Source organism: Doryrhamphus excisus, linkage group LG11, assembly GCF_037039965.1.
Source record: "Doryrhamphus excisus strain RoL-2023G ecotype Guam linkage group LG11, RoL_Dexc_Guam_v1.1, whole genome shotgun sequence".
NCBI classification, from domain to species: Eukaryota; Metazoa; Chordata; class Actinopteri; order Syngnathiformes; family Syngnathidae; genus Doryrhamphus; species Doryrhamphus excisus.
In genome coordinates this window covers 13132681-13159475 of record NC_136367.1, presented here as the reverse complement: position 1 = coordinate 13159475, position 26795 = coordinate 13132681, and the positions used below count along the sequence as shown (strand labels likewise).

Below are 26795 nucleotides of genomic sequence, written 5' to 3'. Positions count from 1 at the left end.
TGCTGCTGCTGGTGGCGGTGTGCGCGTGCGTCGAACAGCCAAGAGTCGCTTCTTCTCAGTGGCGTCTATTTCCCTTCTGTGTGTCGACAGGAGCTGAGGTTTGAAGCAACTTCAAAGTCAGTCCATGTGAAGGTTTTTTGTTTTATTGAGCGGAAAAGAACTCAGAGAAAAGCTTTGTTATTTCAAACAAAACAAAAACAAAACGTCTCAGTCTGTAGTCAACAACCTTTTTAAACAAATATACACAGAAGGTAAGACTTTTTTTTTTTTTTAAAACATAAATATCACCTCCTTAATTCCGCTCAACAGTGTGAAAATGTTTTTGCATAGAAAAGTTCACAAGGATCACAAAAATAGTGCATTTTAGTTCCTATTGCGAAAAACTAATCTCTTAATCGCTTTTATACAAACGCTGTGACGGCTGTTTTAGTTGTAAAAAAAAAAAAAAGTGAGATTGAATATCGGTTCTGAAAGAAGACACCATGTGACGGCTGGTAAAAATATGGAACTGCATCAAGCTGCGCACGCCAAACCCGCACGGCTTTTAAATCAACGTTAGCATCGATGATGAAAAATGTAAAGGATCAAGGTGAAATCAAAGATTTGGAAAGATGAAAACCAAAGCAACAAAATTGCCTTAAAAGGTTTCTACAAGGAAAAAAAACTACAATCAAAGTCATCCCATAATATGAATAAATACCAACCTTATTAGCTTGAGGGTTTCATGTGTATTCTTGGAATTATACAACTTTTCAACACACTTGCTTTCTGTACCAAGTCCAGAGGAGTCCCCCTCAGTCCCTGGGTGGCGTGACGTAGTTTTGTGCGTTTTGGTCCTCCAAGATGCTGGAGCAGTCCATGGCCTCCCCAGCGGCGACTGACGGAGACCAGCTCTGCCCAAACACGTCATCATCGCCTTCCCTTGTCCAGCAATCGTCCTCCTCGCCCGCCTCTGGCCTGCAGTAGGGCGGGATCTCCACCACCACGTACTTCTTGGCCCAGCCGCTCAGCACCACCGTCTGCCGGGCTTCGTGTCCCACCAGGCCTGCGTCGGACCAGCAGGAGGCCGCTGTGTGGAAGGTAGGACTTTGGTTACTGGTTGGTGCTTTCTGTACACATTATTGTATGCTGACTCCATTTTATTGCACCTGTTGACTGGAACATTCAAGACCGCGGTGCAAAATACTGTTCCGCTTCTCATAGCCTGCAACAAATGTCACCTTAAAGAACATTCTGTGTGCCAGTACTATATATGGATGCCACCAGGGCTGTGTGACAACTACACCAATTCCCATAAACCCTTGCACTGCTTCTATCATACAATTGATGACGTAATGCCACTGATCACATTGTGTTGCATTCTATGTCCCGGGAAGGAACGACACGGCAATGCGTTGGAAATTTTTTGTCTCTTTTTGTCTTTCCTGTGTGTTATAAGACGTGTGGTCATGTTTTGCATAAGGATTGTGGACGACATGCAGAATTCCAAATAAGTGCAGTTTTCCTTTGAGCTCACTAAGAAGAAACACAATTTCCCTTTATGTGAAATAGCCTTTAAAGTTGATGAAAGACCTTTTTTTAATACACACACAATAATACTGTATATATACTGCATACTCATTACATACTGCAAGTTAACACACATGCTTGATAGCGGTTGTTGCTGCTAACGGTGGCCAAACTTAGGTTTATGGACACTTTGTTTTGGATATTTTTCTTCCGTAATAAAAGGTTTCTTTTAAAAACGATTCAAAAACTGCATTTTGTGTTCAGTTGTCTTGTCATTGACTAATATATACATTTGTTTGATCTGAAACAGTGCAAAAAAAAATAATTGTACAAAAGACTCCTTGTTCTGTTCTGGTTCATTTCAGGCTGACTTGTGCGGGCGTGACTCGGAATGACTACGCTGGTCGGGTACCTGAACCCGTCACGGTAGCTGCTAGCTTCGGGAGTTGATGTCACGGTAACTGTTTGGCTCCGGGCGTTGACGTGTCCACACGGACTTTGTGGCTTGATGCTATGTATAGCATTGTGCGTCTATAAACGTGAGTAACGTTTATTAACTTATTTAACGTTAGACGCCGTATATGTATGTAAACAATGTATATGTATATGTATATATGTATGTATATATATGTATATGCCTTTTTTTTAAGTTCCGTCCTGTATAAGCGCTATAAAAGTCCAAGGTTATGATGGTGTAGGTATACTTCCAGCACTATTCAAGCTACTTCGAAAAAAGAAAGGAGAGGTGAGCTATTAGTGTTTTACATGACGGCCAACATTTAAATGGTACTTTACTTCATTAAATACAGGCGTCATGTTTGAATAGAACACTAAGATGTGAAGCAGATATTCTTGGGTGAACTACTCATCAACATCAACTGGGGAGCTACTGCTAGCTTACCAGCTACTTGTTGGAGACCCCTGTATAGCATCGCTATCTTAAAACTGGACACACGACATGTTTTTGTTGAACAACACAGACCGTTGGCTGATTCATGCACAAATGACTAAAGTCTGTGGGGGTGCAGTGTAGTTTATGCATAATGCTTCACTTACACGACATGGTGGAGTTCAGCTGGTGTGCGCTGCAGGGGGCCGGTACGTTGCTGCAGGGGGCCGATACGTTGCTGCAGGGGGCTGCTACGTTGCTGCTGTTGTGGGCAGCCGAGGCAGCGTCTAGGAACTCTGTGCGAGGCAGTTGGGGTGACACCGGCAAGGAGTGACACTGTCGCCCTGGCAACTGCTGCCAGTAGTACGACGCCCCCTGTGGGGGCCCGGCAGTGGTGTGCGCAAGGGGCTGGCTGGTGAAGGCGCTACCGGGGGGTGAATGCAGGTCAAAGACCAGCGAAAAGACCGACTTGCTGGGCACATCAAAGAACTTGATCTTGCCCCCGCACAGGTCCTCTCGCGCTGTGAAGGGGTTGACCTTGCGGGCCCTGGGGGCTCTTTGGGAAGGTGGCGGCTCATAATATGGGTCCTGGACGTTCACTTTCCTTCCCATTTTGCAGGAGAAGATATCTGACTGGCTGCGGCTGAGCCAGATGTTTCGGCGCGGGCGGGGAGATTTTGGGGGAATTTTGTCGTCGTGGAACATGAGGGGATTGAGTCGCTTCAGGCCCTGAATCTTCTCACCTTGGATTTGGACACAGAATGTTCAGTAGTTTTAGATTGCAATGACATGGACGGTCAAACACAAACGCCTTTGCTGATAGGTTGTGGACCAAAGCACTAACCGTTTGTGATTGGTTCATACTGATCTTTGCTAACGCCATAGTTGCAGCCATAGTAGGACGCAATTAATGGTTTGTTTTCATTAGTCTGAAGATTAGGAGTTCTCGTTGAGAAAAAAAAAAACAGTCCCATGGACACTAGATATGGGACCATAATAAATCAAATTAATCACAATAAATAAAAAATTAACTACATTTTCCAGCCTCAATATGCTGCCATATTCATCTGTATCTGTTTTCGTCATCTCTTGCCTCCAAACAGGCAGGAAGAGGTTTCAGCACCATGCCGTGTTTGTTTCATAAAACGACATGAACAGAGTCCGGGGTCACTAGCATACACAGAGTGTGACGTAGTAGTACATTGCAATATATTGACATTTTTTATTTTTTCATTGTACTTAAAAAGTAAAAAGTAATGCTAAAATCCAATCTCGTCTATCGTCTCGTCTCATGACGAGTGTCTTGTGACATCCCTACTGAACATCTTCAACATTTTCAGGAGATCATAGCTATGTAATGTACTGCAGCTCATACAAAGGCTTGGAGGTATAAGAGGGCTCGCCATTCAACATTCAACAAGTCCTACATCGTGTCTGTGTGTGCCAAAATCTGCCAAAATGAATGTTTACAATCGCGACTATATCCTCCTTAACCTTTTTAATTCACTGACATATAAAAAGCACACACTATATGGTGGTAAGTAAGTGTACCAAGGACCCTAGATGCATGGAGATGCTTTGGGGCTGCTTAATTCAGGCCAAATACACATCAATTTTGCTTAAACATACATAGTGTTGACTAAAATCCGTATTAGCGATGTATTTTAAATCCCATATATATGAGAAATGTTAATATTCAAAAGTATGGACACCAAAATGTACCATATCTGATAATTTAGTGAATAAACCAATGCAAACGTTACCTTTGGTGGCATTTGTCTTGTTAACGCCTTCTCCTCCCAGCGAGGGGGGGCACGGGTGCTCCACGTCTCCCACCTTGAGGTGTGCCAGAATCTTGTCCAGGTGCCGCACAATGTCTGGGAAGGAGGGACGGAGGGTGGGGTCCATCTGGATGACAACAAAGACAAAAAAAATGTCTTTCACGTAGAGATCACCAAAAGGGACATTTGACTACCCGATACAGGAAGTGATGATAAATCAATTTATCATTAGGGTCTGATCAACTCCATTGTTGTTTTGATGTGATGACTTCATTTAAGAAAAACAAGAGGAGACAGAGTGGACTCACGTTGCAGCAGTTGAAAGCCAGCTGGAGAAAGTCAGGTGGACAGTCACCAACCATGTGCTGGAAGGTGTGGTAGTCCAGGCCGAAGTTCTGCTCGATGGCACAAAAGGGCAGATTTGAAAATATAACAATCAAGTCAATTCATGTTCATCCAATCTATGGTTAGTTTGGTTATTTTCAATATCATCCTTTCTGCTATGACATCAAATCATTTACTTTCTACTAAACCCTAGTGAGCAGTGCTGCCACCTACTGGACTGGAGCGGAACAACAAGGTCACGTTTTCAAAATCACATTTTTTGCTCAAGTGAGACAGACACTCCTAGGTTTGTTATTCCTTGTGTGGGTGTGTGCTCACCTCGGTGCGGGGGAGAAAATCTGGATCAGCCTGGATCCTGGCAATGATCTCACACAGGATGATGCCATAAGAGAAGACATCAGCCTGAGAGAGACAACAGAGATGAGGTCCAAAGAGTCATACTGCATCTTCTAGCTTAGTTCCTCAGTGAATACGTAGTGGACACAATAATGGCTCACCTTCTCATTGTAAGGTTCGTCTCTCAGAACCTCAGGAGCCATCCAAAAAGGAGAACCAACCACCGAAAGCTTCTCTCGCTCCGTGCTGCGTTAAGACAAGATAAAACATCATTTTGGTTTTTTCAATACCCCTTCATGACAAAACATTATCTTAGAAGGATGCTCTCCACACATAATGACTAAATATATATTAGTACATGAGGAGAGTATCTATGAAGGATGCTTGGAGAAGGTCTGTGTGCTTCTGAGTGACGCATTGTGTAGAGTTATAAACAAAGGATTTGCACTTTTCACTCCCTTGCTTTCCTATCCTGCCTCTAATTATTAGCAATGCTGCACATTAACTACACCCCCCCCCCTTTTTTTTAAAAAAAACATCAGTGGTCTGTCATCATTACAGCTCTATAAATATGATGATGAAATTGATCCCCCATACATTACACACATTAAGTGAGGACATATGCAGACCTTGAAGAAATGTTACAGATACTCCTCTCCACTCCGCTGCTGGGGCCATTTTGATTTTATTCTATTTTTAAAAGGCCAAATGACAGTGTGTGTGTGTGTGTGTGTGTGTATATACGATACATAGGTATATACATACACCCACACACATCATACATACTGTATATTAGTGAAGACAACACCTATCCTTTATATACATTTATTCCGGACACAGCCCCCTCCTTTATACTTACATACACACACCTGCCAACCTTGAAGGAGTACCCCTCCCCCATTTGTTATTTTAGTATATATTTAAAAAATATATATACATAAACAGTTTACACACATTTAGTGAACAAAACAACCCTTTTTTCTTTCTATGAGTGTCTTGGTAAATCCTGCATGAGCCTAACAAGGCTCTTACAGCACATAATCAAAAAGGGATTAACTAGTAAGAAATTAGATTTGGGGCTTAATGGTGGGGTGTCAGCATGTGCCTTTTTTATTTCAATAAGAGTGTGGTGTCAGCTAAAACCAATGCTGTCAGACATGTTGATTGAACAATGTTTTCCTTGTGCCTTTTGTTTGCTCTGATGTAAAAGCACATTATGTTTCTGTGCTTTATTCAATCAAAACGAGCGTTGTGGTTGCTAACTCAAGGTGTAAGTGAAGGGGAGCACTTACAGATTAGCAGGGATCTTCTCGGCCAAGCCGAAGTCTCCCACCACTGCTGTGTAGCTGTTGTCGTCACATTTGATCAAGCAATTCTGTGGAGAGAGGAGACCATTGCTATTACCATCATCATCATCATCATTACTACTTGCAACCTACTGGTTTGGTTGTGTGCATGTCATAAGCGCTTCACATCCATGCCTTGCTGTGTTCGATTACGTCGACAGGGGGCAGTGTTTGGCCATATAGCCTACCAATGTGTTGAGGGGAGCGCACCCACCTTAGAGGTGAGGTCCCGGTGGAAGATGCCTTTGGCGTGCAGGTAGGCCAGACCGCTGGCAATGTCGCTGCCCAGTTTGACCCTGGCTGGCCAGCTCAGGTGCTTGTTGCTGTCCAGAAGCTGCTCCAAGTTGCCACCATTAATGTACTAGCCAAGCCAACACAAAATAAACATCATTGTACATATAGAACAAATGAAATGCATTCAATAATTCAAAGCTAAATGCAGCTGTCAAGGAAACATTTGCTAAATAATGCAGGCAGTAGAAATAATTAGGTTTTGTTTCAGATTAAAAGCTTATCTTGGACACTCTTGGCTTGATTCAACAACATTTTTACTCTTTGCTGACTGAGCGACGGGTGTCTTTGCCTCTGCCGGCTCTGGACCAAGATAACTTGCGTGACCGCACTGCTTGCAAATACACAAAGATGCGCTAATCCAGTGTGACCATGTCACGGAAGACCGGTGGTTAACTGAACAGAGCTGAGATGGGATCAAGACCTGGGTTTAAGTTGGTGATCAGGCGCAGAATTAGGCCACGAGAGGCTGATGGCTGTTAAATGACACACCGGGAAATCAATTCAGTGCCATGACAGCATCGTGTAAAACACCACAGTGCTACTATAGTCAATGTTCTCTAGTCAGATTAACAACAGCTAAAGTGCGATGGATGCTAAGACAAAGGAAAAAAATACATTGAGGACTTTGTCTGTTAATTTATCGCTGCTGATCATAGCTAGCACAAAATATTAAGAATCCCTCATAAACAGTATAAAGGTCTCCTACAAATACTAATGCAACACTTTATGCTATAAGTAGACCACATAAGAGGCCAATGCCAGGAGGTGTTGCAGCACAACACTGGCCTTCTCACATAGGACAACTACTGCATGGAACTGTGTGTGTACGATTAAGCAAGGAAACAACGCAGCATTGTTTGCTAGCAGCTTTGTAATCCTCCAATTGCTTGTGAATTACTGTTAGTGGGGATTTGGATTTTAGTCAATCAGAAGCCCAAAGAATGAGGCACAATAACAACAACGGAGACTTGGCTAGAGTTTTTCAAAATGTCACTTTATACCAGGGGTCTCAAACATGCGGCTAAATGTGGTGATATGAAAGTTTAATGTTAGTGCGGCCCGCGCAAGTTTGATATGGATGCTGTATGGTATCATGTACCCAGAAAAATTATTAAGTTTGATTAATGTTCATGTTCAAAGGTTAAATAACTGTTAATAGTTATCCTCCCTATCCGTGTGGAAGTGGTAAGTTTTTGGCTATTTAAGTTTAAAGGAAATAACTTGAAGGCTACCGTTTAGGTCGCTAGCTCTCTAGTTAGCATGTGTCTCAAGACCCTGCAGTTGCGCAATATGTTGTAAATAAAAAGAGTATAAATGTGACTATAGTCGTGTTTTGTCATGTCTACAGGGCTCTAATAATGCTTTGTTCATTTTAATCTGAAAAAAATAATTTGTCTACCCACCAACTATATGTGGTTTCTTAAGTTTTTATTATTTGTTTTATTATTATTATTATATTTATTTATTACTGATTGATTGATTTTCTTTATTCTTGATTTGTTTATTTATTTTTCATCTTATTCTGTGCAGAAAAATAAAAATTAAGATATTTGAGAACAGTGGAATGATTTATCAGAGCTTTTATTGTAGAAAATCGGAACCAAAGCACTGAAAAAGTTTGTATATTTTTCTGTTTTTAATAAATGCGTTTTTTTTGTTTTTTTTTTTGGAAAACCTGATGCGGCCCAGCCTTGCCCAGACCCTAGATCCAGTGGCCCCCAGGTAAATTGAGTTTGAGACCCCTGCTTTATACACAGGCCACTCTTCAAGGGAGCCCACTCTAACCCCCACCCCTTTCCTTCCTGGTGTATTTGGGGGTCAGATGACAAAACAGCAAAACAGCATGAGGTCGCCACTTGAGTCCAGTTTGGTTGTGACGTAACACAACAGGATCTGTTTACACAGCCAGACCCACCGCAATGTGTCCCCACCAATGATGCCATTCACACACGTGTGCGCGTGTTAAATATAGGCCGTGTTTTCTGACATCAACCAATGCCAATATTAAAGGGTGTCCTGAATCAAGTATCTAATGAGTGTAAATTCTGTTTTTGAGTACCTAGAAAAGGCTGCAGAAAAAAAAAGAGTAGGAGGCACATTATGTAAGATATTTAATTATGTCTATTTTGGGTGCAAACGTTTCAGTGCTAAATAACCTTCAGAGCTTTAATGGCCAAATGGTAAAGTGAACCACGTTCACTGGCTGCATCGCATTCCTCCTCGCGGCAAAGTTGTGCCGAGGAGGACTGAGGTTCATTTTTATTTCTGCAGCAGCAAGATGGTTTGCTGCCATGTTGTTCACCTCGTACAAAAACTAGAATCTAAAAAAAGGGAACGTCTTACCTCTGTCAAGGCGTGCAGCTGGCCCTCATGCACACACACTCCCTTGAACCTGCAACAGTAAAAGTGGTGTTTAAATGAAGTTTACCTCATAATAAAACTAAAGCTGTCCGGTGATGACTTTTTGTAATCAGATTAATCATTTTTCCCATTTTTTGATCATGATTTTCGGTAATCACCATTTGGAGCTATAGTGGTGTGCAAATTTTTTCTGATTTCTGATTTCTCATTTTTTTTCATTTGTGTCAATTAAATGTGACAATTGGGAGAAAAGAAAAATCCAAACTTACCAAAAAAATAAAAAATCCATATCACTTTTTCACACAAGGCAATGTAGGTTTAGATGAAAAAGTTTCATTAAAAAAATGCATTTTGTGCGTTCTGTTGTGTTGTCATTGACTACTCTAACCTGCCATTTGGCATGTACACACGAATGACGGTCGGGACCCTTTCCCCAACCTAAAGGAGGAGGGAAATGATCCTATCATTCTCTCTCTCAACAAACCATTCTCCCAAGCAGGGTTCGATCCTCTGTCTGCCTGTGATCATTTCCAATCCTTGGGCAAGATACTCCTGATGCTTCGTCATCAGTAGGTAAATGAGCTAACGTGCTAATGTGCTTTGAGGGTCTTGTAGGTGGAAGAGCACTATACAAGAGAAAGACCATTCTCATTCACCAGGGACAACTGCAACTAATGCAAGCTAATTAATAAACCCACACTAGTAACTCCAGAGTAGAACAACATCCAGTAAACTCGAGAGGGTGAGTTTACTTTCAGAACCCAAACGGTGGGTTGAGGTGAGTCTGACTATGTTGGAATGTCTCAACCTCTCAACAGAGACATGACATTCCATATCCCAAGAACCAGATTCATCAGTCTGTCTCAGGACTTTGGTGATGGATGCGATAGATGGCAACAAAACAATTATAACAAAATATGGCTTTCAGTGTTCTTTTTAGTTAGCAGAGGTTTTTAAAGCAGTGATTCGTGCAAAAGACTCAACCAAGCATTGACTACAAAAATAAACTTATTTTTAATTAATTATTAATTTTAATTAATAATTTCAATTATTTTCAGCGAAATGAAATTTTGCATTTTTTAAAAAATTGTTTTGATGAAATATTAAAAAAAAATTGACACAAAAAACGAAAAGGCTTGAAAGAATTCAGTTGATGTGTAATAAAACTAGTAAATAAATAATGACAAGATAATAAAATAAAGAGGGGCTGCACAGCAATGGAGTGGTTAGCACGCAGGCGTCACAGCTAGGAGACCCGAGTTCAATTCCAGTCCAGTCCAGTTTATTGTTCAGGTGAACACACAGGAATTTGTAGTTCTCCACTACCTCTATGTCAAGTATGACAAAAAATGTGGATATCACGAGCACTTTAAGCCACTGTTCCACTACTTTGAGAAACTATGGTCAATGATAAGTAGACATAAAAGGTAATTGTTGCTCTTAAATCACAGCATCTTCAACACTCTTACATGTCTCCACGATGTAAACATCTCCTCACATGACAACATACATGAACCAAAACTCTCCTGTGCCCTGCTTGTAAACAAAGAAAGTAGGAATCACAGTGGAAATTCCATCAGACAAGACCAAACAAGTAGCCCCCACCCCCCAATGATACTTCCTGGAGCATCGTAATACCTTGCTACATTGCTTCCATTTTTCGTCCCACCTGGTGCGTCTGAGTGCCCCAACAAACACTATCTAGCTCCCTCCTTGCACTGGCATCATGTTACATTTCCAAGGTTGGAAAACATCCCAATATGCGAGTAAGCGGCGTTGCGTCGAGTCATGGAGGGTCTCCCACTCACAGAGAAAAGGCCAACTTGTTTGGATTTGAGCAAACAATGCCCCCCCTTCAGTGTTGCTGACAACACAGCGAAACACCCCCTGCTACAGGAGGTGTGCGCCACAAAGATGGCTTTGTAAAGGATACACATTTATGCATGCATGCACACCACGCGTACACAAGCCCACTGCAGGCTGCAAAAAAACACCCCGGAGCATGAAAGTGATGATTGATGTATTTACAACATATTTTGCCTCTGTCAAGTTGATAAAAAGACAAATAGAAGATCATGTGATGCAGTGCTAACTTTTTAAAACATATAAAGAGCTCAGTCAATAACTTAATATTTTCATTTGAAAAGGATGTCATAGGTCATAGAGCAATCTATTAATAAAAGTGGTGCTTTGGGTGTAAGAGCCAATCAGCATCTGAGTCTGAGGACTTCAAAGGCAGCCATTGCTACTGATTATGTTCCCGGTGGAGTTGGAAGATCAGCGTGTTTGTGGAACAAATCCTTGACCACATTCTTCAAGCAAGAGCGTTGAGGCATGCGTTCTTACGACAGAACGAGGCCTCCTCAATCGCTTTTGGCCTGCAGGCATCGGCTGCAGACTGTAACACGAGCTGGCAGCTTAGAAACGACGTTGCGGACGCGATGTTTGACACAGTTTGCTGCCGACACCATCATCAACCAGACAAATAATCATATATTACTAATTTTGAGAATACATGAGGCATTCAATAACCAGCGTCCCTCTGCTTTGGTTTTATTTTTGTCACCATATCTTTGCTTCTTGTTTTGCATTATTACAGCAGAACTCGCTTATGTCGACGCCCCTTGCAATGTCTGACTGCCATCAACATAGGTGCTTGTCGACAAAACTGAAATTGAAACCAAAACTAGCCATTCAGGGCTCGACAATAACGATGTACCAATGGCCTGCGGCAAGTTAAAACAAAATTGGGGCAAGTAAATCCAATCAGTGATATTCCCGTCGGGCAAGTGCACTTTGGCATGCCATACTGCCAAGAGTTTTTTTTAAAGTGATTCTTCTTGGGTGTTTGTAAAACACGGACTGTGTAATTCCAGTGGTAATTTGCAAAACAATCCTTGCAAATCTTGAAATGGACCAATCATAATCGTTTATTTAGACCGCAGTCCGTAGTCCACAGTCCGCGTTTTACCCACACCCGTTCTTGTTGGCGATCAACCAATCAGCGATGGTTTGACTAGGAAAACATCTATCATGGCGTCCCTGCCAACATGGTCTAATTGTTCAACAACTTGTGAAGGAAAACAGCAAAAAGTGATGAACCAGTGCCTCCTAAACAAGTATTTTATTAGCGGCAGCAAATCAAATGATGGCACAGGTGAGTGAATCACATTGCTGTGACAATTTGAAGTGGTCACAATGAAACACCACCGATTAGATCCAATACCAAGTGCTGATTTTGCACAAGCTACAAAATCTAGCGCTTCCATTTTTCTCACCTTTGCTTCACAAATTGTTTGACCATTGAGCATTTTTTTCTGGATTAAAAACACTTTACTAGTACACAAATGTGTCTATTCAATAATGTTTCATTGTGGTGCACAACTTATAAATATCACTGCTTACTACGACTACGATATGTAAGGTAGTATGGCATGCCATGTTAACATATGTTTAAGACATTCCTCCAAATACAATGCATCAGTACTCTTATCTGATGAATTATCAGCATATTCGGGCAAGTAGTTCTCACCTTAAGGATTCCCCATGGGCAAGTAATTTTTGTTTTTAATGTAGAGCCCTGCCATTACTTGCACATTTACATAAGAAGAAAGAGCAATAATTAAGGAGTTTTGAATTAAGATACTAGTCCTCATTTATTACTTTATATGCTGCTGCGGCAATTTGGTTGCGTCTTACAATACATGCTGCTGTGAGAGAATCTTGGTTAATACAGCCATGCCTTAAAACACTTACTTTGCACTGAACAGGAAGTCACCATGTACATTTTAATGCTATGCTACAGTAGTTATGTTTCTGTTGTGATTTGACGCTGATTAGAGATAATAAAGAAGTTAACAATACTACAACACGTTGACATAAACTCCATTTTATGATCACTTTCAAGTGAAATGAAGACGGTGGACCGGGACTTGAAAATTTGTTTGACACAGATAGACTGTTGGCACATGCTGGTTCCACTGAATTTCCACTACATGTACTGTGCGAGTGGACCTACCGGAGTATGTTGGGATGCGAGAGGCGATTCATGAGCTGGACTTCTCGCAGCATGTTGGCTCTGTTGCTGCTCAGCTTGTTCATCTTGAGTGCCATCACCTGGTCCGACGCTCTATGACACACCTGCAAAGCCATTAATAAACAGTAATAATTAACAGGACACCCTGATAATTACACATTACGCATATATAAAGAGGCTTGTGCAGTGGGAAATGAAAAACAGTAAGTAAAATTTGAAAGGTCGGTCGGCCGGTCAAAGCAGAGCTGTGTGATCAATTTGCCATTATCGGGATTTTTTAGTTTCCATCTAGCTGTTAGGCAACAGTGACATAACCCCCTCCCCTCAGGCTGAGGTGTACACAACATATCCCGCAATCTAAGCATTACGCAACATCATAAAAGTTACCAGCAGGCGAGCGCTTCATGAGAGGAGAGGCTACCTAGTGACCGTATCACATGGGTAGTCACAATCGGGCGATTAAATATATTTTCAATAATTTTGATTACAAAGAAGACAACCAATTTATATAGCCATGCCAATGCTGTTGACCATGGCTGTAGATCATGGTGGTAGTGTTTTTTTTTCAGTGCGCCATTGCATTTGACCATCCACTGCTTCTCAAAGTTACTGGGGGTCGGGGGGGGAGCATCTTAAGATTGCTATGATGATTGTTATGATGCATTATCATCCTATAGTCGTTATTTAAAGAGCATCTTTCAGTATGTAAATCTGAGGAAAGGACCTCATGTTGTGTCACAAATGATAAGCTTTACTTCAGACTGTAATCATGCATTATGAAGTGCCCGGCTCAAGTGCAAAGAAGGTGGGATGGCGTGAGTTGGGGTGGTGGGGGGGCTGGGGGCACAACAGGACAGCAGGAACGACAGATGGTCACTCCTCAGAAGGCCCCCACCCCCCTTCCTTCAACACTCTTCACATCCCCCATCTTCTCCATCATCCTGCAGTTAAATGAGGGCTTGTGATTCAACACCAAGTATTCCTCATCTCTGTCCTGGTACCTTCACATCACACCTTCTGAAAATCTGTTCATCTGCATCATGCACCCTCAAATCTCCAAAGCCTCCTTGCCGTTATTTCAAAGCCTGTTCAATGTTTCTTTTTGTTCCCCCTACGAGAAGGAGTAGGTGCTTGTTGATGGAGAGGCATAAATTCTGCATGCATGTATGACCTCCATCCTGTGACGTGAAGTCTGTCAAGTGATTGGTGTCCAACTTGGCCTCAAAATGTCAGGGGAGCACCAAAGAGACACATCTACATGGCTTTGAATCTAAGAATCAAGTCTAACGGCCTAACCGGATTGTTCAATAAGAGAAGCAGGAAGAAGCGGAGTAGGATCAAGTGAGCCACCTTGTAGACGTCAGAGAAGAAGCCTGAGCCGATCCACTCGCAGGTGAAGTCGTCCAGGCGCGTAAGGCAGGAGAAGGCACTGATGAGGGCTCGGTAGGAGGACGGGCACACCCTGCCCACCTGGGGGTGAACGCCACAGAACGTGCAAGTTAGCGGATGACGCCATTAGAATTCTAAGCGGTGGATGCTTCTATGGATGGCTCACAATGATCAGTTAGGCATCATTATCATCACATATCATTGACTATCATGCCTTACGTCTTTTCTAAGAACATTGCATGATAAACTGACCTGTGATGGCTGCCCCATGCCCATCTCACACACACCTACGCCGCCAAGGCTGTCTCTATCCTCAGCAAAGCGTTCAGGCCGCGTGGGGAACCCAGCGATGGAGTTTCGTTTATTCCGCTCCATGGCGTTGAGGATGGCAATAAAGATGGCGACACCAGTGAGGGTAGCAGGAGTCTTTTTCTGTATGTTATTGTCCACATGACAAGAGCACAGGGTTGGGGCAGAAAGGTGGAGGGCTCAGCGGGAGGGTGCAGGTCCGGCAGGAAGCATATGTGGAAGGGGGCTCTCACATGTTGGTTGGAGGTTGTGAGCCGGTGCAATCCTGAATGGGCATAAACACATGGAGATAAATCAGTCAAGCAAGGAGTCCTTTTCTTACTAGCATTGCTAAAGAACGCTGATCGTCAGGAGATTAGAACCTTCTAGAACAGGGGTCTCAAACTCAATTTACTTGGGGGCCACTGGAGCTAGGGTCTGGGTGAGACTGGGCCACATCAGGTTTTCCCAAAAAAAAAAAAAACGTATTTATTAAAAACAGAAAAATATACAAACTTTTTCAGTGCTTTGGTTCCGATTTTCTACAATAAAAGCTCTGATAAAACATTCCACTGTTCTCAAATATCTTATTTTTTATTTTTCTGCACAAAATAAGATGCAAAATAAATAAACAAATCAATAATAAAGAAAATCAATCAATCAGTAATAAATAAATATAATAATAATAATAAAACTACAAATAATAAAAACTTAAGAAACCACATATAGTTGGTGGGTAGACAAATTATTTTTTTCAGATTAAAATGAACAAAGCATTATTAGAGCCCTGTAGACATGACAAAACACGACTATAGTCACATTTATACTCTTTTTATTTACAACATATTGCGCAACTGCAGGGTCTTGAGACACATGCTAACTCGCAAACTAGAGAGCTAGCGACCTAAACGGTAGCCTTCAAGTTATTTCCTTTAAACTTAAATAGCCAAAAACTTACCACTTCCACACGGATAGGGGGGATAACTGTTAACAGTTATTTAACCTTTAACATGAATTTAAAACAAACGTAATCATTTTTTCTGGGTACATGATACCATACAGCATCCATATCAAACTTGCGCGGGCCGCACTAACATTAAACTTTCATATCAAGGCGGGGGCCTCAAACTAGTGTCCTGCGGGCCACATTTGGCCCGCGGGCCGCGTGTTTGAGACCCCTGTTCTAGAACCTTTGTGCCACACAGGACGCAACGTGACCTTGAGAGGAAGTTTCAAGACAAAGGTCACTCATAAACAAACACCGTCAAGGAAACATGGAGTACAACTACACAAAAGATAATTTGTTTCAGAAAAAGGCACGTGAAGCTACTGGCTAGCTACTTTCTCCTTGGCTAACACTTGTGCACTTATCTGCCATCACAATGTCTTTCTTTTTTTTTATTTTAACTTATCTCAATGGCTCTGTTATCTTCCTAAGCATGACTTTATGTACAGTACACATACAGGTTAGGTAAATATATGAAGTACTTCAGTACGTTTGGCTGCTCGGGAGGAACAAAATGTCTCAGTCTTGAGCTGAAAATGTTTGCACTCTTAAGTCAGTTAAATGAGCCAGTCAGTCATTAAAAAGTACTGGAGGTTCTGTTTGGTGTAACAGTCTAACAACTGACAGTCTTTATTGTGTATTTTACAGCATGTGACACACTAGAAGTGTAAAAATAAATAGTATCAAATTAAGAAAAGACGCCTTCATTAAAGCAAAGCCCAGACGGGGTCTCATAAGATCAGAACCTAAAAACAGTACAGAGATGATTTCTGTATGCTTCCATTTGAACCCTGAAAGACACTGAAGAGCTTGTGTGACATCATGGCACCCGTCGTTGCCACATCTTTAAGAGGCCTTTCCCGTTCTCATTTTCTTACTCTGTGACGGCACCTAGTTTTCAGAGACAAAACCCGCCCGCCGGTGCCAGGCCTCAGCCCTGCTCTCTAATTTCAGGAGCTGCGAGCAGGAATAGACCGGAGGCTCGCTTGTAGTGAGTGCTGCTGCTGAGAATAGGTCGCAATTACGCTCTCACTATAAGCTTGATTGGAAACAGCTGGCAGACACACTGGAGCTGCGCTACAATATAACGCCACTGTGAGTGTTTTAAATATTCAAATGGAATTACGCCTTAGGGCTGGGGATCTCACAATACGGTTCGTGATACATGGTTAATGACAACGATAACGTCTAGATATGGCGATAGATGGATACAAAAGCCAAGAGCCATTTTAACCAGAGTACAAACAGCAATAGTGCAAAAACAATGACTGGTGTCTGGCAAATAGTAAAAGCTGTAAACACAACATCTCATGTCTCTCAAGTAGGGGGTCTCAAACTCAATTTACTTGGGGGCTACTGGAGCTTGGGTCTGGGTGAGACTGGGCCGCATCAGGTTTCCCCCCCCCCAAAAAAAATGCATTTATTAAAAACAAAAAAATGTAAAAAACTTCGCTTTGGTTCCAATTTTCTACAATAAAAGCTCTGATAAAACATTCCACTGTTCTCAAATATCTTACTTTTTATTTTTCTACACAAAATAAGATGAAAAATAAACAAATCAAGAATAAAGAAAATCAATCAATCAGTAATAATCACTTATTTCCTTTAAACTTAAATAGCCAAAAACTTACCACTTCCACACGGATAGGGAGGATAACTATTAACAGTTATTTAACATTTAACATGAACATTAATCAAACGGAATAATTTTTTCTGGGTACATGATACCATACAGCATCCATATCAAACTTCCGCGGGCCGCACTAACATTAAACTTTCATATCAAGGCGGGGGCCTCAAACTAGTGTCCTGCAGGCCACATTTGGCCCACGGGCCGCGTGTTTGAGACTGCTATAAAGCATATAAACATTCAGAGTAGTACAGTAGTAGCGACATAATCACTGAAAAGAGACAGAGAATGACCCGAATGTGTTTGAGCAGCATACAATGTTGACAATAGAAGTAAACTACACAGATCTCTTGAACAACACGATAATTAGCATCTGAAAAGAAAAATCAACATTCTCCCTCTATACACCATTTGTGGTGCAAACCATATTTTCGTGAGACACATTCTGCACAGTATTTAACCGGCGTTGTGCCATCAACACTTCAAACGCCCAGTGAGTCTGCACTTTTGATTTCAACTATGCTGGTGTATCTTTCCATTTAACTGTGTTTCGTCTTCTTCCGGGGCTTTCTCACGATTTCTGCCACTCTCACAAGGAGCTCCTCCTGGATCCATGTCATCGGGACATAACTATTTCAACTACAAAGCCCTCCTCAAAAAAAACTAACAACATTTTAACATAACGTTCATTCATTTTCTACCGCTTATCCTCACAAGGGTCGCGGGGGTGCTGGAGCCTATCCCAGCGGTCTGAGAGGCGGGGTACACCCTGGACTGGTCGCCAGCCAATCACAGGGCACATATAGACAAACAACCATTCACACTCACATTCATACCTATGGATAATTTGGAGTGGCCAATTAACCTAGCATGTTTTTGGAATGTGGGAGGAAACCGGAGTACCCGGAGAAAACCCACGCATGCATGGGGAGAACATGCAAACTCCACACAGAGATGGCCGAGGGTGGAATTGAACCCCGGTCTCCCAGCTGTGCGGTCTGCGCGCTAACCACTCCACCACTGTGCAGCCCCAAAAAGGTTCATAAAAATTAAAAAAAAAAAACATTGTCATAATTTTTTAAATGTGCAGAAGCAGCAGCGAGCCAATCCGTCCTCCCATGCAGCCCACCATCACAGCTTCCAAGAATCCTTGGGGAAAGCCTCAAGGCGTATTTGACATGTACATTATCTGACAACCTCACACCTCTGAAACAACGTGACTTCCTGGTCACATACACTTGTAAGACTTTCGCTTATATGGTGGAATTTTACCAGCCAAGATGTAATGAAGATAGATATTATATAAGAGACAAGAAAAAATCTTTCCCTTGTGATGATGCTGCAAGAAGACCACCTTTCCACTTTCCACCGAACTGCAATGATGAACACGACCCCTTTGTTGAAAAGATCCAGATATGTTTAACTGTAATTATGCTTGTGGTTCCATTCATGGTTTTCACTTAGCTTTCTGTTGGGTGTTGCTGCAGATCGTGTGGTTACACTCACATTTGGTGCCATCGTATCCAGTGCTTTGGTGGGTTGGCAAGTCCTGATCTCTTAAAGACCATCTCTAAGGCGGCGTCAGCCCCGTTATGAATTATTTTATTATTTTAATGGACCTCTATAAAATTTGTACCCCTGCCGGTTTTGCACATGCTGTAAAATCAGTGGTATATAATATATTTTGACTTCATGCATGAAATCTGCACCCTAACCACTAGGCATAGAGATGGAAATGATTTTTTTTTTTTATGCCACACTGGCCATAGCAAAAATGATAACTATGAACGCACCCTAATTGAGTCTGTCAACAATGAATCAAATAGAAGTGATGCTATAATCCAGGGCTATTTATCTTATTTATTACCGGGAACACATATTCAGGGAGAACGGGACTTGGTCCACGGGGAACTTGAGTAACCTTGTCTCGCTTGCTGGTGTCATTATTATTTCAGATTTATTAAGCATAACAACTTCACATAGCGCTGCACGCTGGTCGAGTGGTTAGCATGTTGACCACACAGTCAGGAGATGGGGAAATTCTACGCTTGGGTATCTCTGTGTGGAATTTGCATGTTCACACCGTGCATGCGTGGGTTTTCTCCAGGTACTGCGGTTTCCTCCCACATTCCAAAAACATGCTAGGTTAATTGGCCACTCCAAATTGTCCATAGGTATGAATGTGAGTGTGAATGGTTGTTTGTCTATATGTGCCCTGCGATTGGCTGGCGACCAGTCCAGGGTGTAGCCCACCTCTCGCCCGAGGACATCTGGGATAGGCTCCAGCATACCCCCTGCGACCCTAATGAGGATAAGCGGCATAGAAAATAGATGGAACTTCACATAGCAGTACATTTACTGACAGTTTGTTTTGCCTTAACAAAATGGTGAATAGGGTACTTGCTTATCTGCAGCCAATCAACCTGAAAAGAAGGTATGCTGCCTGCATACCTGCCATTCCACGGAGGGGGGGGGGGGGGGGGGTGTCAGCAGCAGCATCCGTGCTCATTATCTAGATGCCTCAGACGGCTAATGCTTCCAAAGGGGCTTTCGAGCAAATCTCATTAATTAGAGGCCGTTAGATAACGTCTAAGGCCGCCGTGGCTGCCACACAGAGGCGAATAAAGTTTCAATTCTTGTCTGACGCCAGACAGGAAACTAAGTTTGCTTTCACACACACACACACAAGATGAACGTACCTGCTTTCGACTCGGCTACATCAGTTCATGCTGGGTATTCCGTTTTTCCACCTTCAGAAAATAAAAATAATAAAAAGGCGTTTGTGCGTGGGGGGGCTGACTAGTTAAATCACTCCAATAACTTGTTAAACCGACGTTTACTTAGCTAGCTAGCTCGGGGAGCTTGACTAGGCTAGTTTGTCAACAAAACTCAAGCTAATAGACGTTAGCCCAACGTCTAGCAGCACGCCACACAGTGAGTTTTGTCCATATTCGGCTAAAACGGCGTACAAAAACAGTCCCGAAGCTTCATTCGTCGACATTCTCCTGTCGAGGCATGTCGAGTGTTTTTCTCCGCCTGCGGTGATAATTCAGAGGCGATTGTTGCCGTTTGACAGCTCTTGCCGTTTCCCCTTGTGCGTCTCAGCCACGGGCCCCGCCTACTGTAGATTGACGGACCGCGTGGCCAATCGTGAGACACGCCTTCGTCTGCCCCTTTTTTTGTGAAAACTTGGCAATGAATAAACTTTATACATGTGCAACAACCAATTTCTCCAATTTCTAACGCCAATTACGTGCTGTACATAAACATTTACTCTTATGAATTCAAGCATTTACAAACCGAATATGAGAAATAGCATTGGCACAGAAAGTGAACACATTTTAGCACATTTACAAAACAACATGGAGCATGGGAAATCGATTGTTTTTATGCAATTATTACAAATGACTTATCTCAACACTGTTACTGTAATAGATAAGAACATTAAGCAATATTTAGCATAGTTTACCGCTTTAACATTCACATCTTTGTGGTGAAAAGTGTCAAGCATCACTTGACACCAGCAGTGATGCTGCTGTCATCGTGTCTGCTTGTTTTGACTGTGACAAAAGTCGACACCTTTGGTAGTTTTGATTAAAAAACTTGCTTCTCTTCTTCCCTCCAATGTGGTAACTCTGTTACCACAACAAGTTTGTTTCGCTCCCATCTTCCAGAATCAATTTGCACTTGCACAGTAGTATGGAATCGTCTATTGCCAAAGTGTGGTCTGGGCCCCCCTGATGGGTTGTGGTGGTACTGCAGGTAGGCCATGAGAGGTCATTAAAAATATGATTAATTGTTTCAAATATTATTTTTTTAATTATTTTTATTGTAAAATAGTTATATTGCATATTTATATTTTTGCACGATTAAAAAATATTAATAAAATAAAAATAAAAATAAAAATAAAAATAAAAATAAAAATAAAAATAAAAATAAAAATAAAAATAAAAATAAAAATAAAAATAAAAATAAAAATAAAAATAAAAATAAAAATTTCGTCTATGTACTGTTTATAGGACAAAAGGTAATTTTGGTAAAGTTTGGGAACCCCTGGTCTATTGCATGAGAAGGAATCCCTTGAAGGGGAAGTGGTCGAAATGCTTGTGAAAGAATGGGCATTTTAATTTAGCATTTGAATTAAGACTAAAACAGCAGTGTGTATTTTAAATTGAAGAAAAAAAACAGCTTTTTGAAACGTTAGGGGGCCCCGGGAAATATTGAGGTCCGAGGCAATTTGTGTCCGCCCAATTTGGGACTGTAGCGCTATCTGGTGGCCAAAAACAGAAGACACTACATTACAATATACTTTGAAAAACAGTGCTTTGGCCGTGCGTGTATGTGTATTATATTACATTACTTTCACTTGAATACATTAAAAATCCGAACCTAAGCATCTTTCCATCGTAACATGACGAGTTTGTATCGACTTGATAACTTTTGTCCCTTCACCCTCGCCGTAGATTTACATCACATGACGGCGAGCACTTCCTGATTCTGTTGCATTACACCGAGCCACAGTAATGTGATTTTTTTTGGAAAAACATAAACGTTAACGTGTAATTTGTAGAGTTATCAGCAATCTCACTTGAAGCATACTTTACTGTCAGCCATGTCAACGCAACAGGGGCCCTGCATGGCTCACGGTGCGGCTTTCCAGAGCAAGCTAGCCTCCATCATGGACACGCTGGCCCAGGCGGCCGTGTTGGAGATAGCCAAACTGTGGGAGGACGCTTTTGCTCTCGTTCACGCCGAGCTACGCAGGAGAGACCTGGAGGTGGAAGCCTTGGAGAGGAAGCTGCTGGAAAACCAGCTACAAGCTACGAATGTGTTGCCATTTGGCTGCTCCAAGACCGATCAACAACACAAGCCGCCGCCGCCGCCGCCGCCGCCCACTCCCACCACTGATGGTAAACAACTCTAGCACGTTTATGAATCTTTATCAATTTAATTGTGTGAATTTAACGTTGGCCACAATGTGATGAGACACTGTCACGCCTAGAAAGATGGACTGGACATTAATAAACCTTAATAAAGTGTGTTTGGCAGTATTTCTGTAAGTATTTGATTCTGGAGGAACTTCATCCACTTAGAAGACTGCAGTGCAAACCGTTCTTCACACGGCTCTTGTCCTTTCAGGTCCAGTTTCTGAGCCAGTCCAGTCGTCTTCGGAGCAGAGCGCTAAAGAAAAGATGGACACCTCCGCCAGTCAAAGAATAGTGGTACTGCCCCCTCACTCTGAGGAGAACCAGAGCTTGCGGACCTCTGACAAAACCACTGAAGACCTCCCAGTCAAGCTGGAAGATGAGGACGACGTCATGATTGTGGAGCAGCTATCGGACTGTGAACACAGCAGCAATCAACCGGCAGACTCTTCAGAAGACCAGGAGAACAATCAGTGGTCCTCAGTTTCCGTGGGAGATAGCGACACCACAGAGGAGTCGGACTATTTTCTGGCACCAAATTCCCAGAATCTGGACTCGGAAATCCTGTTCATCGAGAACGCGTTGGATATTCTTGATGGTTCTTCCGAGGCGGCTTTCTCTGAAAGCTTGATCATGGGTGCCAGACACGCTACCTCCAGTCAGACCAGAGGTCCTGGGACTTTAAGACAAGCACACCTGGGCCAGGTCGAGGACAGAGAAGAGTCTATTAGAGCTTTCAGTCCACACAACAGAATCCTGGTCTTTAGCGACCCCAGGCTGCCCAAAAACGTAACCAGCGGCCGCGTCAAAGAAAAGTGGTTCATCTGCCCGTTCTGTGGCAAAAGCTTTGATCGAGTAAGCCACCTGGAGATCCACCAGCGCATCCACACGGGCGAGAAACCGTACACGTGCGACACCTGTGGCAAGTGTTTCTCCCAGAGGAGCAACCTGCGAACGCACCAACGCACGCACAAAGACGGGTCGGCCCAAAGTTCTGCTTGACCCCGACTCTCTTAGCGTTGTAGTTTAGCATCACTTTGTACTCATTACATAGTACTTTTACTGGAACTGTGGCTCAAGTTTTTTAGGACAAAGTAGCAGAGTGAAAGAGTGGTTGCTTTATGGCGTTCATAGCCCGACTAGGCCTTTCTGTGTGGATTTTAAATGGCCTTGTGCTTGTGTGGGTTCCCCAAAAACACTTGCATTGTGAACTAGTTTTCCACTGCGCTACTATAACAACAAATGATCTGCTTTGCACTGCTTAAAACAGAAAAAAATGACAACAATTTGAACATACAGTAGTACCTCGGTTTTTGTTATTCATCCATTCCATATGTCTGGATTGCCTATGCTTGTTCTATGCTGGCGGATGTCGATATCGGTAATGGTAATGTTTCCTGTTTCAAAATCTATATACCGTATTTTCCGGACTATAAGTCGCACTTTTTTTCATAGGTTGGCTGTTCCTGCAACTTATAGTCGAGAACGACTTATAAATGAAAAAACTGTTTACAGAAACACTGGACTCCTTTTCTGTTCATGTCAATTTATTGTGCAGCTGAATAAGCTAAGTTTTGTTAGCATATCTTACACCTATTCAGCTTGTTCTCTATTCTTTTATTGTTAGAACTTGCCTTCCAAGAGGACGTAATGTCTGTTTTGGTCAAGGAGTTTGTTAAATAAATTACCCACAAAAAATGCGACTTATACCCCAGTGCGACTTATGTATTTTTTTTTTACCTAATTATGCATTTCTGGCCTTGTGCGACTTATGTATGTTTTATTCTACCTAATTATGCATTTTTGGCATTGTGCGACTTATACTCCAGAGTGACTTATAAATGATAAAACTGTTTGTTACATAAACACTGTACACCTTTAAATTAAATTACCCGCAAAAAATGCAACTTATACTCCAGTGTGACTTATGTATGTTTGTTTTTCTACCTAATTTTGCATTTCTGGCCTTGTGCGACTTATACTCTGGAGTGATTTATAAATGAAAAAACTGTTTGTTACATAAACATTGGACACCTTTAAATTAAATTACCCGCAAAAAATGCAACTTACACTCCAGTGCGACTTATGTATGTTGTTTTTTTTTCTACCTAATTATGCATTTCTGGTCTTCTGCGACTTATACTCCGGAGTGACTTATAAATGAAAAAACTGTTTGTTACATAAACATTGGACACCTTTAAATTAAATTACCCACAAAAAATACTTATACTCCAGTGCGACTTAGTATGTATGTTTTTTTTCTACTTAATTATGCATTTCTGGCCTTGTGGGACTTATACTCCAGAGTGACTTATAAATGAAAAAACTGTTTGTTACATAAACATTGGACACCTTTAAATTAAATTACCCACAAAAAATACTTATACTCCAGTGCGACTTATGTATGTTTTTTTTTCTACTTAATTATGCATTTCTGGCCTTGTGGTACTTATACTCCAGAGTGACTTATAAATGAAAAACTGTTTGTTACATAAACACTAGACACCTTTAAATTAAATTACCCGCAAAAAAATGCAACTTACACTCCGGTGCGACTTATGTATGTGGTTTTTTCTACCTAATTATGCATTTCTGGCCTTGTGCGACTTATACTCCGGAACGACTTGTAGTCCAGAAAATACGGTAAATACAATTCCAAAGAGTCCGAATTGTACAAAAACTGAATACAATTTTCCCCATAAGAAATCATGTAAGTCCAATTATTCCTTTCCTGACATCCACAAATGCTAACACAAAACATATTTCCTATACGGTTAGTTTTGTATACAGAAAGCAATGTGAAATGCATAGTATGAACGATGAATGAAATGGATAGCTTTATTGAAGACTGGTTGGCAAAGACGACGATGAGCGTCGAGAGAGGAGGGGAAGGGGAAGTGTTTTGCTGCAAGTTATTTCGTGAGTTCGATAAATTGGCAGATTATTTTGCAGCTGTACCTGTACGCAATTTTTAAAAAAAACTTGGCAAAAAAGCGTGGTAGTTAGAAAAGTAGTCAAGCGCTGATGATGGCAGACAGGACATGGAGCTGCGGGGACAATGACTTCTGTGTGGGATTTGAGAACACACACCTAATCAACACATTTGGACTCCCGTTGTGTATTAGTAACACCTCAAGAGTGCAATAAAACGCAAGGTAGTAAGGTTCCCTGTATGACTATTTGACCTTCTCACATCGACATATAATACAAATGCAGCTTGACAATTTACAGCTAAGAAATCTTTTTTATGTAAACCGTAAAAAAGTTGTGTAAAAACTCACCAGTGCATGTAATTACCGTATTTTCTGGACTATAAGTCTCACTTTTTTTCATAGGTTGGCTGTTCCTGCGACTTATACTCCAGAGCGACTTATAAATAAAAAAAGTGTTTATGTTCCATAAACACTGGACACCTTTTGTGTTCATGTTTATTTTTTATGTAGCTGAATAAGCATTGTGTTAGCATATCTTACACCTATTCAGCCTGTTCTCTATTCTTTTATTGTTACAACTTGCCTTCCAAGAGGACGTAATGTCTGTTTTGGTCAAGTAGTTTGGAAAATAAATTACCTGCAAAAAATGCGACTTATACTGACTTACTTACTTATACATACTTATGTATGTTTTTTTCTACCTAATTATGCATTTCTGGCCTTGTGCGACTTATACTCCGGAATGACTTATAAATGAAAAAACTATTTGTTACATAAACACTGGACACCTTTAAATTAAATTACCCGCAAAAAAATGTGACTTATACTCCAGTGTGACTCATGTATGGGTTTTTTTCTGCCTAATTATGCATTTCTGGCCTTGTGCGACTTATACTCCGGAGTGACTTATAAATGAAAAAAGTGTTTATGTTACAACGCTGGTCACCTTTAAATTAAATTACTCGCAAAAAATGCTTATACTCCAGTGCGACTTATGTATGTTTCTTTCTACCTAATTATGCATTTTTGGCCTTGTGCGACTTATACTCCGGCGTGACTTATAAATGAATAAACTTTTAATGTTACATAAAGACTGGACACCTTTAAATTAAATTACCTGCAAAAAATGTGACTTATACTCCAGTGTGACTTATGTATGGGTTTTTTTCTGCCTAATTATGCATTTCTGTTCTCTATTCTTTTATTAATGTTAGAACTTGCCTTCCAAGAGGACGTAACGTCTGTTTTGGTCAAGTAGTAAAATAAATTACCCGCAAAAAATGCATCTTATACTCCAGTGCGACTTATGTATGTTTTTTTTTCAATCTAATTATGCATTTTTGGCCTTGTGCGACTTATAGTTCAAAAATACAGTAGTAAACTCCCTTATCTTTGTAAACAGCAGAATGTTTGGATTGGATTTACTTAGTGTACCTAGTAGCCAACGATGAAGCGGGTGTTCCTCCGGTTGAATTTTAGTGTCGGAACTCAGACTGTACACAGAACTCATGGACATAAACTAGTAATTAACCACTAAAAACAAGAAGCAAATGAAAGACAAAGATTGTCACTTTCATAGGAGCAGATCCTTGAACTTGCATAAGGATGCTGTAGCAACTGAAGCTGTGATGGTGCATGCTGGGAGGACAGTTGAATTTATGTTTTGCCGTGGTTCAACTCCTATTGCTTGCAATAAAGACTAAATCCCCGTCTTCACAACACATGTG

General features: G+C 41.5%; 2 protein-coding genes across 2 annotated transcripts; one reads left to right on the top strand and one right to left on the bottom strand.

Annotated features, from left to right (window-relative positions):
• Window positions 1-127: 127 nt before the first annotated feature.
• tesk2 (testis associated actin remodelling kinase 2) lies at window positions 128-20355 on the bottom strand. The gene is made up of 13 exons (XM_058045985.2): window positions 19910-20355; window positions 14539-14860; window positions 14248-14367; window positions 12880-13001; window positions 8844-8892; window positions 6421-6567; window positions 6153-6235; window positions 5022-5106; window positions 4843-4926; window positions 4488-4574; window positions 4162-4306; window positions 2566-3141; window positions 128-1069 (listed from the first exon to the last, which is right to left on the bottom strand). Exons 2-13 carry the CDS (start codon window positions 14659-14661, stop codon window positions 795-797), a joined length of 1896 nt encoding a protein of 631 aa, XP_057901968.2. The 5' UTR covers window positions 14662-14860; window positions 19910-20355; the 3' UTR covers window positions 128-794.
• Window positions 20356-21618: 1263 nt separating this feature from the next.
• LOC131098741 (uncharacterized) lies at window positions 21619-24351 on the top strand. Its single transcript, XM_058045987.2, has 2 exons — window positions 21619-22120; window positions 22350-24351. Exons 1-2 carry the CDS (start codon window positions 21823-21825, stop codon window positions 23135-23137), a joined length of 1086 nt encoding a protein of 361 aa, XP_057901970.2. The 5' UTR covers window positions 21619-21822; the 3' UTR covers window positions 23138-24351.
• Window positions 24352-26795: the final 2444 nt, after the last annotated feature.